This window comes from Myzus persicae, unplaced genomic scaffold, assembly GCF_001856785.1.
Source record: "Myzus persicae strain clone G006 unplaced genomic scaffold, MPER_G0061.0, whole genome shotgun sequence".
Lineage (NCBI taxonomy): Eukaryota > Metazoa > Arthropoda > Insecta > Hemiptera > Aphididae > Myzus > Myzus persicae.
In genome coordinates this window covers 38304-53573 of record NW_019103557.1, presented here as the reverse complement: position 1 = coordinate 53573, position 15270 = coordinate 38304, and the positions used below count along the sequence as shown (strand labels likewise).

Here is a 15270-nt window from a genome sequence, read left to right as displayed (position 1 = left end):
ATTTTAATATCATTTGCTGTATATAGGTCGCTCTAAACTGCTGGAATACTACCACTGAGATCACTAATTGGATGAAATCCAACAATCGAAGCTTAGACGAAGAAGGTTACTTGGACTTGTGGTCTCAATTCCACTCTAATTCGTTAAGCGAATACGATAAAGAAGCTGGTGATGTTAATTCCGATATGATAGTTTGGTCTAGTGGTCTGACTGAACCCGAAATCATAGAGAAGTATCTTGACAAAAAAAGATATACAGTTGAAGCTTGGGAAGGATCAAATATTCCAGTTGAACTTGTTAAATTAGGCTATAAAGTTATAATTGCCTTAAAGGATGTTTATTATCTGGATCACGGTTTTTGGTCTTCGACTATCTATCATAATTGGAAACAGATTTACAACAACAAAATGCCGAAAGTTGACAATCCAAATCTTGTATTAGGCGCAGAAGTATAAGACTTTATGAATGTCATATTTAGAATGCATCATTTGAATTTAAAATTTTAAAATTTATTTAGACATGCATGTGGTCTGAATATGTCGATGATAAGGCTGTTGATTCCAAAGTATGGCCAAGAGCTGCAGCTTTAGCTGAACGTCTGTGGTCAAACCCAACTACAAATTCTCTGTCTGCTGAATACAGGTACACATAAGACAATTATTAAATTCTGTAAAATTTACTCTCCTCACATAGACACATTCCTCTAGCAATGCATTTTTTTTTAAACTGCTCAAGTCCATACGTGTCAATACTGCCAACGAAACGCACCATCTTCGGTTAGGTTAGGTTAGGTTAGGTATAGGTACGATTTGTCATATTCGTATAGGTACGATTGGTACAAATCTCTTAATGTTAAATTCAATCGTGTCGTGATACGTACATCTTGATTCTTGACGGTACACTTCTGTGTGAAGCTGAACATATGTTTCATGAGTAACCTAACTTTGATTAACCTAACCTCCTAGATTCAACACGGAATTATTTTTCAAATTTTTGAAATCCACGTAACAAATTATCGTATATTAAAAAACATTTGTAAATTACTTAGAACTATAAATAGTTTGAAAATTGAAGAGAAAAAAACTTATACCTAATAACCTACAAAATACATTCTGCATTTATTAATCTTGGGTGTCTTTCTCATAAACTCAACAATTAGATTTTTATTTTAACACATTGTTTTATGCTATGAAAGTTCCACCAATCTTATAAAGTTAATATGTATTTAATTAATATTTATTTTATTTACATGTTTGTAGATTTTTACAACATCGGGAAAGACTGGTAACACTTGGTATTAAAGCAGATACAGTGACGCCAGAATGGTGTTACCTCCATGAAGGGAAGTGTATTATAGATTAATAATACATTTATGGTTCTTTTATAAATTTAAATTTTGAATTGGTTTAAATTATGCCATATTGTAATATGAATATTTTATTGTTCTTTATCAATGTACATACAACAATTATTTAATTACCTTTATGTAAAGGCCAAAAGATGATATATTTATCTTGAATCACTCATTATTTCATTAATTATTAATGATTTTGAACATTTTTCTTGTATTATTACAAATATTAAAAAACTAAAAATTATATTTTTTACTATTTGTATCGTTATATGTTTTAAGTTTTTATTTTTTTGTACGATAACATACATTTTTATTTTCATATTCTGAAGCAGAATAATATTAGGAATATTTCAATATGTAAAAACCAAATTTATTATGAGTAGGTAATTATTAGTATTTACTAGCGGAATAACCATTATTTTGCAGGATGTCCCTATGACACTCCACAACACTTATCTAAACTTTAAAGTTATAATATCCATTACTTATAAACTAATCGTTAAATTTTGATTTATATTCATTGAAGTATTTTCTATGAAAAATATTCTAGAATAATCCATTAAAAATGCAAGTACTTAGTCATTAAAAATTTTAAGACTTTAAAAAATTATTTAATATAATATAAATATATAGTAAAAATATATTTAATTAAAAATGTTGTTTTTTTTAATGACTTAAAATTATGTAAAAGAAATACATATTTTCTACAACGTTAATTGTTTTTAAAATAAAATGAGGTTCATGATTGTCACCAAGTATAATATATTTATAAATCATTACAATTGTTATTATAAAGCAATATATTTTAATAAATAGGTACCTAATCAATTGTTGTCAACATATTAAAAAGCAATAAGTTACTCTATAATATATATTAAAGAAAAACATTTTAAGCGCAATGTATTCAAATGCATTTCAGTTTTATATAAATCAAAATATTCTTAAAAATTATTACGGTATTTAGCTTCGTAATAATTTTGCATAGCTCGTCTCAAAACTGCAATTGTGAAATCCACGTCATCTTTCGTTACACACATGGGAGGCATAAAGCGCAGTACCTGCAAGAACGTTGTCATAATAATATTATAAAGTGATTAGAAGACTGAAACATTTGTAACGTATTTAATTATAATTAATATACAGGTTATAAATTGTTATCTTTTAATTTATTAATTATTTTTGTACATATATATCATATAATGATACATGAATAATTGAAAATTATTATTTTAAGTTTTCTTTTTGAAAACTACAGTGTATTTTGACTTTATTTAACATGATATAACCATATCCTAGCTTTTGAAACATTAAAACATGAAAATTATATAAATAAATGAAATATGTAAATGATAACAACCTATTGACATTTTTAATAGTTTATAGTTTATACTGTATCGTGCTAATTCGTGCACAACTAATTTCTTGTCTTAAATGTTAAATCCATCATAGACATAGTATATAGCAATCGACAGAACATTTGCCCCGAGGCTCCAGGAATAAGGGTGGTCGTGTGAAATAGATTAAGAGAGATGGCTTGAGTAGTTGAGTTGTATTATAAGAGTAAGAGAAAATTAGATGAGTACTGTTTTGAGGACAGCCAATTAGAGTGATTGACACATTGATTAGATATTAGGAACCTCGTAACAAGCTCCATCATCAATATACTTATAATATAGGTATTGAAATAGGTATTATAATGTTCCGTCTATTTCTATAAGTATATGGTTGTAAATGAGTAATGACAAAGAAAGAGAAAATAATTAATTACTTTTAAAATGTATTTTAGGCAGTTTTTATTAATTACTATGCTTGTATAACATAATAATTAATATTATATAGGTACTTACATTTGATCGAACTCCTCCGACCCCAAACAAAAGTCCCATTTTTAAGCAATCGTTTTTAATACGGGAAATGGCTCTGCAGTTAAGTGGATTAATTATGCCCTTATCGCTATCGTCTTGATCGCCGTCTATTAACTCCACGCCAATCATCAGTCCTTTGCCTCGCACGTCACCGATTATTTTCCATTCGCGTCTCATGCCACACAACTTTTCTAGGAAATATGTACCCACTTCCAAACAGTTTTTCTGCAAACCTTCTTCGTCAATCACCTGGAACACCAATTTATTGCAATATACATATTATTTTGTACGACACTACTATACCCTACCAAAATCAATACCTTCTATTGAACCCTCGTATAAATGCGTAATATACATATTACATATTATACGTATGTATAATAAATAATGTTATGTGGTGTGCCGTATTATAATAATTAACTTCTGATTGATTTACATAGAAACTAATGAAAAATAATATTTGTGAATGAACATTTAACTCTTGTAAAACACTTTAAATTTTTATTGATTCAGTTGTTTTATCAAAAATTTAAAAGTAATTTGTCTATCTTACAAACACGAGACATATTACACGCGTGCATACTAATTATTAAATACTGAACAGTGAACATAAATATTATACCATTGTTTTTTTTATTTTATTATTATATTATTATATTTTATATGTGATTGCCGATTGATGTATTTTATTTTTATACGTTTCAATCAATACAATTATTACTGTACAAAAATAGTTTGTTACAAAATAAGTTTTGCTTGCGTCCCTGACGATACGTATTTGCATATAAATCATACCTACTTACTGATATTTAAAAAAAAAATTAATTTCTGTGATCACATCATTAAATCGTGGAATTACAAGAAGCAGTACTAAAATTCATATCTCGAAATATTTCTAATAACATTCACATTATTTTTGCTGCTGTTTGCTAGTAATCAAAATCAAAATACGAATTTTGGAAAAATTGGTAATTAAAAAAGTTAAATCCCCAAACGAGTAAAACGTCGAAAATGAATGTTTTCTTAAAAAAAAAAATTGGTTATTATTGAAACCATTCAATCAGTTATCTACATTTTGGTGTATACGTTAAGTAACTGTATAGTTGTAAATAAATTATAGCGATCATATTTGGCATGGAGCATACCACACGTCATATATATGGTGATCAGGCGATGTGAGATTATACATTCATACCGTCCCGTAAGTTCATACTTTATTTGGTAATTGAACGCTCTCCAGTCAAAATATATTGATGCATAGATGGTTTGCTAACCTTTAACACCGAAACACCTACGGCACACGAAACAGGATTGCCACCGAAAGTGTTGAAATGAAAAGCCGAATTCAACGACCGTGCAATCTCGGGCGTCGTGACTACAGCGGCCATTGGAAAACCGTTCCCGATGCCTTTGGCCATTGTCACAATGTCTGGTGTGACACCGTGCGATTGGAAGTTCCAAAAATGTTCGCCAGTTCTACCGAAGCCAGTTTGCACTTCATCGGCCACGCACAGGCCACCGTTGCTCCTGATCAGCTCGTAGACTCTTTTTAAATAACCCCTCGGGAATTGAACGATCCCACCGACGCCCTGTGGAATACAACATTTTAAGCCAACTGGTCAAACTACTATAATTGTTATAGACTTATAACTTGTAACTATATAAGTCCAAGTAGATTTGTAAATTTGTAAATGGCGGGCCAATTCACACATTTATAAACACTGGTCGAGCCAACAAAAGAAAGAATATTTTTATTCGTATTTTATGACAAACATATAATTATAATAATATAATATAATACACAAATAAGTTATCATATTATTATAGAATACGTATAGATTGGTATTACCACAGCGCCATCTCCCGCAGGCCGCAGCCTTAGTTTTTTTTTAAAATTTATCACACTTCAAAAGTTCAAACACTAAAATTATTAAATATATGTTTTCTAAGGAGGATCAAAAAACAGGCTCGTGGGCTGCATTGAACCACTCTCCTCGCTATAAATCATAGATAAGAGTATACGACTTATAGGCTATAGCAATATTATACGCATGCAAGCTGCGTAACTTAGTCATGTTTGTGCAGGGTTGTAAGGTGGGGGGAATTGAAACTTTTGAAAACTAAGTAATTTATTAGGCGAATTTAAAATCAGAGTTTCAGTAATAATAGTGTTCGGGCCGTACGGTGGTTGTTGAATAAATTTTAATCAAACGTACGGAAATTTGAATACAATTATTTTTAATTTTTTTTGAAACACTAAAACCTGGTGGTTTTTTGCCTTTTTATTTTATGTTTTATTTATTTTATATTTTGGTCACATTTGTCGCACTTCTGGAATTTGGCGATTGACAACGCATCGGTCGTAGTTGTCGGTAGACTAAATTCAATAATGTAACGACACAGCCCGGAGCGAGATGATCGTGCTTTTATCGTTTTCAATTTGAGACCGATCGCTATCGATGTCAAATATAGTTTGCGATTATAATATATCACAGGTCAAACCTGAATGGACTCGGCAAAAAACCCGGCCACCTTTCCACGAGGTATCGAATACGAGAAAATGTCTTCCAGCTGTTCGTAGTACTTGTCGGCTGCTCGGCAATGAACCCGGTCACATTCGCAAGATCGCTGGGTCTGCACAGGAGAGTCCCTGCACTTCTTCCCACCCCAGATACCTTTGAACACGTCAGGGCACATCGCGTGGTGAATGAAGTTACCGGCAGACGTGTTGGTGAACTTGGCCGACGCCAATGCCGTCAGTCCATGTAGATTTCCGGACACGCCGTGGTAGCAGTTCTGAATGGATATCACATCATGATTGCCGCTGTGCAGGCGAACCAGCTGCATTGCCAGTTCATTGGCTTCGGACCCGCTGTTTACCAGGTACACGGTCTGTAACATTCGAACGATATATTATATAGATTTAATAACAAGAATTTTTAATATATTATGTAAATTTTACTTAAATATACATTTAGAAAAACGGAATGACTCTCAATATAATTGCAAATGTTTAATCCTATTATTTTCTCTAAAAAACGCCCTTTCTGAATAAATATACCGTTAATAAATGTTCATTTGGGTTAAAGTAGACTCTCAGATTTTTCCAATATTGATACTCTGCAGTCACTCAGATACTCAACAATATGGAAGGTATGACCAATATTTAGCATTTTTATTCAAATGCATTAAATGTAACACAGATTCTACATTTCTTATTGATCGTTGACTATTTAAATTTTAAAGTGCCTATAGTCGATACACCAATAAAAGATTTATCTTACACAAAAAATAATATGAATAAAGAATAGTGGAATCTTCTTTTTTAAACGTACTATTGGCGGCAGGTAATAAGGAAAATATTGATTTTTTCAGTTATAATAATATTGATAAATTCAAATGATGTCATCTTAATATGAAAAATTAATAATTCAAAACATTATTTTTAATTTGTTGCAATCTTTAAGTTTTTTTATTTATTAAGAATATTTACAATCTGTGTTAAAATGACATAATAAGAAAATATGATAATTTATGTATAATTATTGTGAATGATATGAGGACTGAGGAGGGAGGCCGTAATAGAACCTAATGTGATATATGCTGTATCTTATGTAAAAAATATTTTATATTTTATATTGTTATTGTAGGTAACTATATATGCCTAAATATTATTATTTGTAAATGGAGCTTTTAAGTAATAAAGATTATTTATTAAATAAACTGTATGTTAATATAATAATGTACATAATTAATATTATGTGAGCATGACCTGCACTGTGCTGACTTCAGTTTCGTCCAACATAGTATAGGCAATAAAAAAGATATATACATACCATAATAATATTATTATATAAATTATATATTATATTATATTATATTATATATTATATTATTATATATTATATAATCCGCAACGCGCACAGGTCTCGAAAAAAATAGTCATCAATTTTTTTTTTGTATCGACCAATTTATGTCAACTGATGCATGAATATGAAAAACATACAATATTTTGAAGATACACATTGACAACGAATAATATGTAGTTTATTTTTAATATTATGTATAGTATACTATAACCAAGTAAACCGATATAGGGCTGTCAGGTTATTAGAATGTATTATACATATTATATTCCATAAGTATTTATTTATCCTCAATTACCATTCACATACTGTACCAATCATCTACTGAGTCTGGCAAAACTCCGCAGTAAAAAAAAAAACAGTCAAAGTCAATTCAGCAATACAGCATATAAAACCGGGTAGTTGGTACCATACAGTTCAATTTTGAAGTGTTTTGAATTTTGAAATACATAAACTTTTCTCCGTTCGTGCGAGATTCGATGGCTTGAAATGATATAATTGGTCAAAAAGTGCATCGAGATAATGATGGAACCTTGGCCCTTGTGATGAGCTTTGTGGACTGTTAAATATCTCACAACCCATCATCATTGAACAGGAGTCATATATTATCAATTTACTTTACGTAACCCACCTTTAGGTCTCCCGGCATTTTTGACACAAGCGCTTCTACGTACTCATACATTTTCGGATGCTCGTACGCTCCAGACACGTGACCCAATATACTTGACTGCTCGGCGATTGCTTCAGTAATTCGTCTGGAATTTATTTTATAAATTTTTTTAATGTTTGACTTTTACGTTCAATTCTTTGTTTGGACAGCTATATGCCTATATTATATACTCTATACTGACGGATGACAGTGACCTACGCTAACGGTAGCTATGCCTCCAAACATGTCTAAGTACCGCTGGCCCTTGTGATCGAATAGCCATTGCATTTTACCTTCATGTAAAAGTAGAGGTTCTTCGTACATCTGTACTTGAGGAAACACATTGTCCAATTGCATAGACTGTGCTTTTTCGTAAGAAAGGCCCTGAAAATAAAAATGTATCATACACAAGCGTATTATATGTAATAAACGTATTGTTGCAAACACCATTCTAAACGCTTGCAGTCACTTGTACACTTAAAATTAAAAACTTTCCTTCAAAATTTAAAAGAAGAAAGTTATCTATTTAATACATATTATATGTATACATTAAATATATTTTACTAAAAATATTTTTAATTGTATATACCTATTATGCCTAGGTGTATTAGTAAATAGATTATAAGTTTATTACTTTTGACTAATGAACAATTTTTTATTTAAAAAAATAATATATTTCATTTTCAAAGTTTACATGTTTGACTCAAAGTACGTAATTTTATCAATTTCCTTATGTCCTGACTTTTTAATAACAGTCCTTATCGGGAAGCCTTTTAACCGTTTTCATTAGTCGTTCTATTTAATATAGTTACGTCAAACAGAAATTAAAAACATACTGTGTATGGATTCGGTAATATAACTACAAGCTAAAAGCTAATGCATTCATGAATTTCGTGGTCTTTGAACACTTTAAAAATAATTAATTAACTCAAAAACATCAATTTGAATGAATTAAAAATGATTCACCCTATCGAGATAAAAGACAATATAGTTGCTTACAGCAGCGGTTCCCAAATTTTTACGACCACGGCACCCTTAAAAAATTGTTTGTGTTTCACGGAACCCTAATGTCTAATCCAACTCAACTACAATTTTTGTGAATTAAAAAAGGAAAATCAATTCCTTAAACTCTCAAGTCTAAATAATATTTTAATGATACTGTTGATGACTTTTCATTATTAAACTTAGTTTCAACAAAATTTTCAATCAAACATTTTTTAAACAACAAACATTAAATAAACATAATTTTCTCAATAAACTCATACATCTAACGGAACCCTTGACATTGTCCCACGGAACCCTAAGGTTCCGCGGAACACACTTTGGGAAACGCTGGCTTACAGACATTATGGTATTACGGTTAACAAATATATTTAATATATTTTTTGAGTCAATGTATTAAATTCAATTTAGGTGCATGCATAAAGCATTTTATATAACTTTCAATATGTACGTAAATATTTTCAAAAATAAAGATACTTTACTTTGTACGGTAAAGGTTTGAAATCAATCGGAGGTAATTCGGGAGACAGCCTCGAGGTTGTATAATGTTTATTGAGGCCTACAAAACAAACACAAATTAAATGATTGGTTACACAATTTTATTTTAAATGTTGTAACATGAATAAGCAATAAGCATTTACTATATTTCTGGATACAAAAATATTAGTTAATTAAGATGATGACGTGGCGTTAACGCGCATGTGCTGCAGTCTCCGTCTCACTAACGGACGAAATAGCACATTAGCGTTCAGCAGAAGAGATTAAATATTAGAGTGAATTTACCTATTATCACAATCATAGGTAAGAACATTATCTATGTTCTCTAACTGCTCATTGATTTTATGCAATATTTTAATTTTTAAGCGAGTTATTGGCATTTTTAAATAGCTATTAATACTCTAAATAAGTCTGTAAAAAATTTAAATGTCGTAAAAAATAACGAAAGAACACAGATAATATTATTATTTATTACCTTTAGGCTTTAAGTTTGACAAAATTCAGTAAATTCGCTCCAATATATTTTAATCTAAAAACACAAAATTGGAACTGCTGAAAGTAAATTTTGGTATATTATACGTTAGTGGGATAGAAACAAAATACTATTATGCGGGCACTATGTCGGTACTCCTAATGCTTATAGATTTGATAAGTATTATAATTCACAAAATAATAAATATACTTCAATACCCTTATAAGTTATAAATTATAAAAATATAATAAAATATAAAATACAACATTAAGCAGTAAGTCAAAATATTGTATAATATCGACAATTTGACATGTAGAATATGGCTATACAAACGTACTATGTATATGTGTTATGTACAATGTACATAATATGATAATTTTTTTAATTATTATTGTTACAGTGGTGTTTGAATAATTTTACATTTTTCTTTTTAAAATTAAACTGAATTTATAGTGTTGTTTGTTAGTCGTTACTCGTTAGTCGTTACAAATAAATGACACAGTTTTATAATGTATTAAGACCCATAGATACCTCTATAGGTAGTGAGGGCATATATATTGACCTGTGTTCACAAATCATGGGAGTCAAAAGTTTTTTTTTTATATAGGTAGGAAGTGTGGAATACAAAATTAATGTGTATGTTTTTGTATACAATCTGCAGCAAATAATATATACAAATAAATATGATATTAAGATTTTCTGTGGACTTCTTACCCAAATACCCCCAGTGCAACCCAAACGGAAAACATCTATTGTTCGTTGGTTCCCTGCAAGAGGCTCGCAACTCCCGTCGAATGTCGAAAAACCAAAAAAGGTTTTACGAATACAAAAATTCAGTAGATATTTGACATTTTTGAAAAACACTGTTACATGTTTAACCAACCCTCTTTTGAGACTGAATTTAATTCAAAAAATATTGTTTGTAAATAGGAGACTTGAAATGTTCAACAAATATTTATTAACATTTTCTAAATATTATACCTGTATAATCAACAAAATATTTTTGCATGTTTTTAGCTGTTTGCAAACATTTGAAATATTCTACTGTACTTAAGTTTTTTCGATTTATGTGGATGAAAATTTTATTTCTAACTAAAATTGAATACAAGGTTCTTCATAAGTAGAGATAGGATATGTTGATGACTTTTACATTTTTTTCCTTTGATCCTATAAAATGCCTTCTTATCTAAAAATTAGTTTTATACTCCCTTGATTCAGAATATTCTAATTTTATTTTGAACTTTTAGGCATTTTATAGTTATAAATTAATGATAGTTTTTATGTTTTCAGGTCATTTTTCATATTTTAATACGTCATTTTTTGTAGTTTTTGTATAAAGTGGGGCATTTCTTTCGAATTTTCCAACAAAAATCACTAACGAAATTTGTTCAAAAATTAATTTTATATTATTATAGGTGGGTTTTTGTTGTAACTAAATATTTTATTCCATACCGATACAGGTTTACCGTAAACGTGTTATAAATTATAATTTATTATACAAATGTAATTAGTTGTATTACTAATAATTGACATTCTATCTCTAGTTATTAGTATAGGTACCTATATTTATACACATATGCCGATCATATACACGCTTATCGAGCCTAACATCATCAATATTCAATTGTATGGAATAAATCCGATTAACAAGATTTATATGACATAGATGAATTAATCAACGTATTATAATAAATTGTAAAAAAAACTAATAACAGTAATTTATTATTCAGCATTCATTTACACCGATAACTTTTAAAATTCCGAAAGCAAAATCGTGCGTAAGTACCCGCTTAGATAGTTATGACAGTGAATTCGGCAACGATTTGAAAAACAAATTTTCTATAGAAGGTAAAGTTTTATTTTGTAAAGTGTGTGATGTCAAAATATCTGCATTGAAACGATTTGTGTACTTATGAGTCATAAGTTACTTTTGCTGTTCAACAGCTGTTTGAAAAATCAAAAATACGCTCACAGTTATTTTTTATAATTATATAAATTCAGGGGCGGAGTGGCTCAACAATTCTTACCGGGCAAACAGATATTTTCAGGCCACATAAATTTATTGGTTGTTCACATTTCACATTATTAATTTGTTTTCGTTGTTTTTACAGTCATCAAAAATAGCTAAATATTTTAAATATTAATTATTTTCATCACACCAGGACCAGGCCACTTCTTATATAAGCAAGCCAAACCACCGGGCATTGTCCCGGTTGCCCGGCGGGCCACTCCGCCCTTGTATAAATTTAAATGTTTATGAAATTGTATATTTAAACTTAAAATAACAATTTTACCCAAAACGATTTTAGTTCCTTATACTGTAATTAAAAATATGAATCATAGAAACTTGAAACACTTGACTGTTACTTTTAAATCTAGTTATAACTTATAAATTATAATATGAATATCATTTTCTACTCATACATGTCCCAATGAGATTTTCAAAATATTTTGCCTCATATTTTAAGTTATTATTTATCTCATAAACCTGCACACAAATGACAAATACACATTTTGAGGTAGATTCGTTGGTATTAATTTACAATGAATTGGTGAAATTTTTTGCTGAAATTATTTCCATCTACATAATCAACTTACTAATAATAAAAACCTAAATAATAATATAAATATAATATAGCATGACGATCCTTAAAAACAAAAATTAACTGGTGGTTTTTTTCACTCAAAATCGTTTTTTTCGCATTGAGACAATGATTTATCATTGAATTACTATTCATCACATTACACATGATTATTATACAGTCCTGCTCAATGAAAAAATACAGTTGAAACCTATAACTAATTTATATAGCCGTGTCAGTTTCTTGGTTTTTTCATTATTATTATTCTCTCTCTATACCTATATATACTTATATTATAAGCCTTGACAGCTACCTAGGTTTATGGCTTATTGGACTATTATTTTAAAGGAGAAACATTTAATATAATTTTATTTATTTGAGTCACGAAAATTTTCTGTAATAAAATGACTACAATAATTGTTGTAAAGGTTAACTGTAAAAAAAGCCTGTTAAAAATTCTCACACATGCTTATATTTATAATATAGGTACCCACCTGATACCTTTTATATGTTATTGTTATTAATTATTATTATTATTATTATTATTATTTTCATAATTTTTACCTTTAAATTTATTCCGGATGTTTTTCATTATAACGGTTGTAGGTTTATCGTTAGTCGTTCAGAATAAGACTACAACAGAACTCGAAAACAATATAACTCATAAGCGAACGAGCGCAACAACAGTTACAGTGAATCCATCATAGATATACCAATACACTTTATACATTTATAATTTATGTACTGCAGGGTCAGACTGGACAGGCGGGATACCGGAGGGCTGCATATTTTACATAATCTAACAAAAATGTTATTATTAGCATTTAGCACTTATACCTAGTATGCTAATGAATAAACAATACATATTCATAATGACACTACATCATTAGTCATTACTCATTACAATTAATTCGACCAGACATCACTCGTCAATAATAAAATATATTAAAGACGTTTAATGAAAACGCAACAAGTATTCTTTATTATTAATTGTGTATCATTTACATGAATACCAATGAACCTTCATTTTCAAATTCTATCTCACGCAGGCAATTGTACTATTATAGCCACTGTAGCACAAAAATTCAAAAAATAATTTTAACATTAAAATATTATAGACTGAACAGTTGAATCTAGACGCACAACTGCAAAGTGCTTTCCCCATTATCATTCCTGTAATCTTAAAGATTAAACATTTATTTGAATATTATACTATCCGTACTATTTTATATGTATATTGCAACTATTTGTTGTAAATAACAAAAAAAGGCTGAATAGTTAAATTAACTTTTAACCAGGTTAATCAAGAGCTCATGGATATAGACTTCTAGATGCAAAATATATTTCACACTGATATTTGTAATCATAAGTAATAGTACTATAGAATCAATTTTCACCTAATATATAAATCGTTAAAAACTCTCAAACATTCACTCTTAAACGCATATTCCCAAATCTCAGGGCACCAAATTTTTTGAGTGCCCCTATACCAGGTATATTTATATTGGCCAAAATATAAAAATTTAATATGGGTTCCTCTATATGGAGAAAAAAATATAGGTTTTAAAAATATTTAGGAAATATTTATAAGAATTATATTTATTTATTTATATTTATTTTAAGAAATTCAAATTGTATATATTAATATATTATTATCTCAGAGACGTTAAGTTAAACGCACATTTCCATTCTAAATTATAAAAATAATAGACTGAGAACTACAATGCATAATGATTGTTTACATTTTTTATCAGTTACGACTTATGAGCATTAGGTATTATATTGGACAATTTGTCAATAAATTATTATAAATATATGACATTGCCGAGAAATAAATCAAGAAATGTATCCAATTTGTAAGTGTTGTTTCAATATATTTATATTTGTTTTTAATCAAACACTTTTTAGCCTAACATTATTCTGTATAACTATACATATAACTAAATTTATAGGCGATACTATACTGTATGCACTTTGAATTCATACAATTATAAAATACAAACATTTATTTATAATTGAAACTAAAAATATATTTTATACACGGTAAGTGTACAATTTTTGCTATGGACCACCCTGCACCCAGGGGCAAAATCTTCTTTACACCGGGCCCTTAAATTAGCGAATTTGGCCCTGTCTCCTCCTAATTATTGATTGCCTAGTTTAAGTTTATATTGATCAATTTTTGTTTGAAGTAAAGAAGTAGCTGATTACAATAACCTCATATCTACTTATCAAAACTTATTATACAAATATATCTGCATGAACTGTATTCAATTTAATTTGATTTTTTTTTCCAATACTCCCATGCCACAATAAAACAAATATAGACTATTGATTGAACTATGGCCCCATTATTTTATCTATATATATTATTACATGTGTCCTTAAAAGTGTTGTGTAAACTTTAGTCTCGGCATCAATAATAATGTGTTGATTTCTAATCAATCAAATACACCCTCCGCGATGATAACTATTCATATAATGTTCATATTATGTTATACAAACGCAATATCCTCTATCAAAATATTTACTAAATAAAAATGGCAGTACAATTTTGACGACTTCCATACAAATTTAGTAAACTTTTAAAAGAAAAGTGTACTGCCATTAAAAAATGAAGTTTTATGACCCTCGCATAATATAAAGGTGCCCAACTATTAATAATCAACTTTATCTACTTGCAGAGATTCTTTCAACTAAATATAAACTCTTAATTCTTTTTTTAATAACACTATTTGTATATGCTACGTATACATACTAAGATAAAGTAATTACTATAAATTATAATTTATAAAGGTATATAAGCCATTGTATAAATCCGCATTCCGAAGACTGGTTATAACTGGACCTATACTTGCCAAATACGCAAATAATTTGACATAATATTTATTATGTATCGAATATTCAACCAGTGCACAATAAGTTAGTTCTCACTACTGGGGTACTTGAAAAGAACACTATAATACTTGAACACTTGTACAG

General features: G+C 29.1%; 2 protein-coding genes across 5 annotated transcripts in view; one reads left to right on the top strand and one right to left on the bottom strand.

Annotated features, from left to right (window-relative positions):
- The window catches only part of LOC111034762 (chitooligosaccharidolytic beta-N-acetylglucosaminidase-like), a 38514-nt gene extending 36903 nt beyond the window's left edge, over positions 1–1611 (top strand). For 2 of the 3 annotated variants that reach the window (XM_022316118.1, XM_022316117.1), the window contains exons 7-9: positions 27–449; positions 518–642; positions 1260–1610. In XM_022316118.1, the coding sequence (XP_022171810.1) occupies positions 27–449; positions 518–642; positions 1260–1362 (651 nt within the window). In that variant the 3' untranslated portion in view covers positions 1363–1610. Of the gene's footprint in view, positions 1–26; positions 450–517; positions 643–1259 lie in introns of all 3 variants that reach the window. The other variant, XM_022316116.1, reaches the window with a different exon arrangement.
- A 600-nt stretch (positions 1612–2211) lies between these two features.
- LOC111034771 (alanine--glyoxylate aminotransferase 2, mitochondrial) lies at positions 2212–12989 on the bottom strand. Of its 2 annotated transcripts, none has more exons than XM_022316132.1 (8): positions 12853–12989; positions 9219–9295; positions 7937–8118; positions 7717–7840; positions 5722–6111; positions 4494–4808; positions 3202–3468; positions 2212–2412 (listed from the first exon to the last, which is right to left on the bottom strand). In XM_022316132.1, exons 1-8 carry the CDS (start codon positions 12878–12880, stop codon positions 2296–2298), a joined length of 1500 nt encoding a protein of 499 aa, XP_022171824.1. In that variant the 5' UTR covers positions 12881–12989; the 3' UTR covers positions 2212–2295. The 2 variants fall into 2 exon arrangements, with proteins under 2 accessions (XP_022171824.1, XP_022171825.1); XM_022316133.1 differs by lacking the exon at positions 12853–12989 and adding an exon at positions 9710–9807.
- Positions 12990–15270: the final 2281 nt, after the last annotated feature.

What these genes read in the sequence shown, in the direction of transcription:
- LOC111034771 (XM_022316132.1), bottom strand. Translation starts at nt 12,880, where the DNA reads ATGAAAAACATCCGGAATAAATTTAAAG. An exon ending in TTTTTGCCGAGTCCATTCAG is followed by an intron (nt 4,809 to 5,721) that starts GTTTGACCTGTG and finishes TGTATTCCACAG; the next exon opens with GGCGTCGGTGGGATCGTTCA. An exon ending in TCGGAGGAGTTCGATCAAAT is followed by an intron (nt 2,413 to 3,201) that starts GTAAGTACCTAT and finishes ACGTTCTTGCAG; the next exon opens with GTACTGCGCTTTATGCCTCC.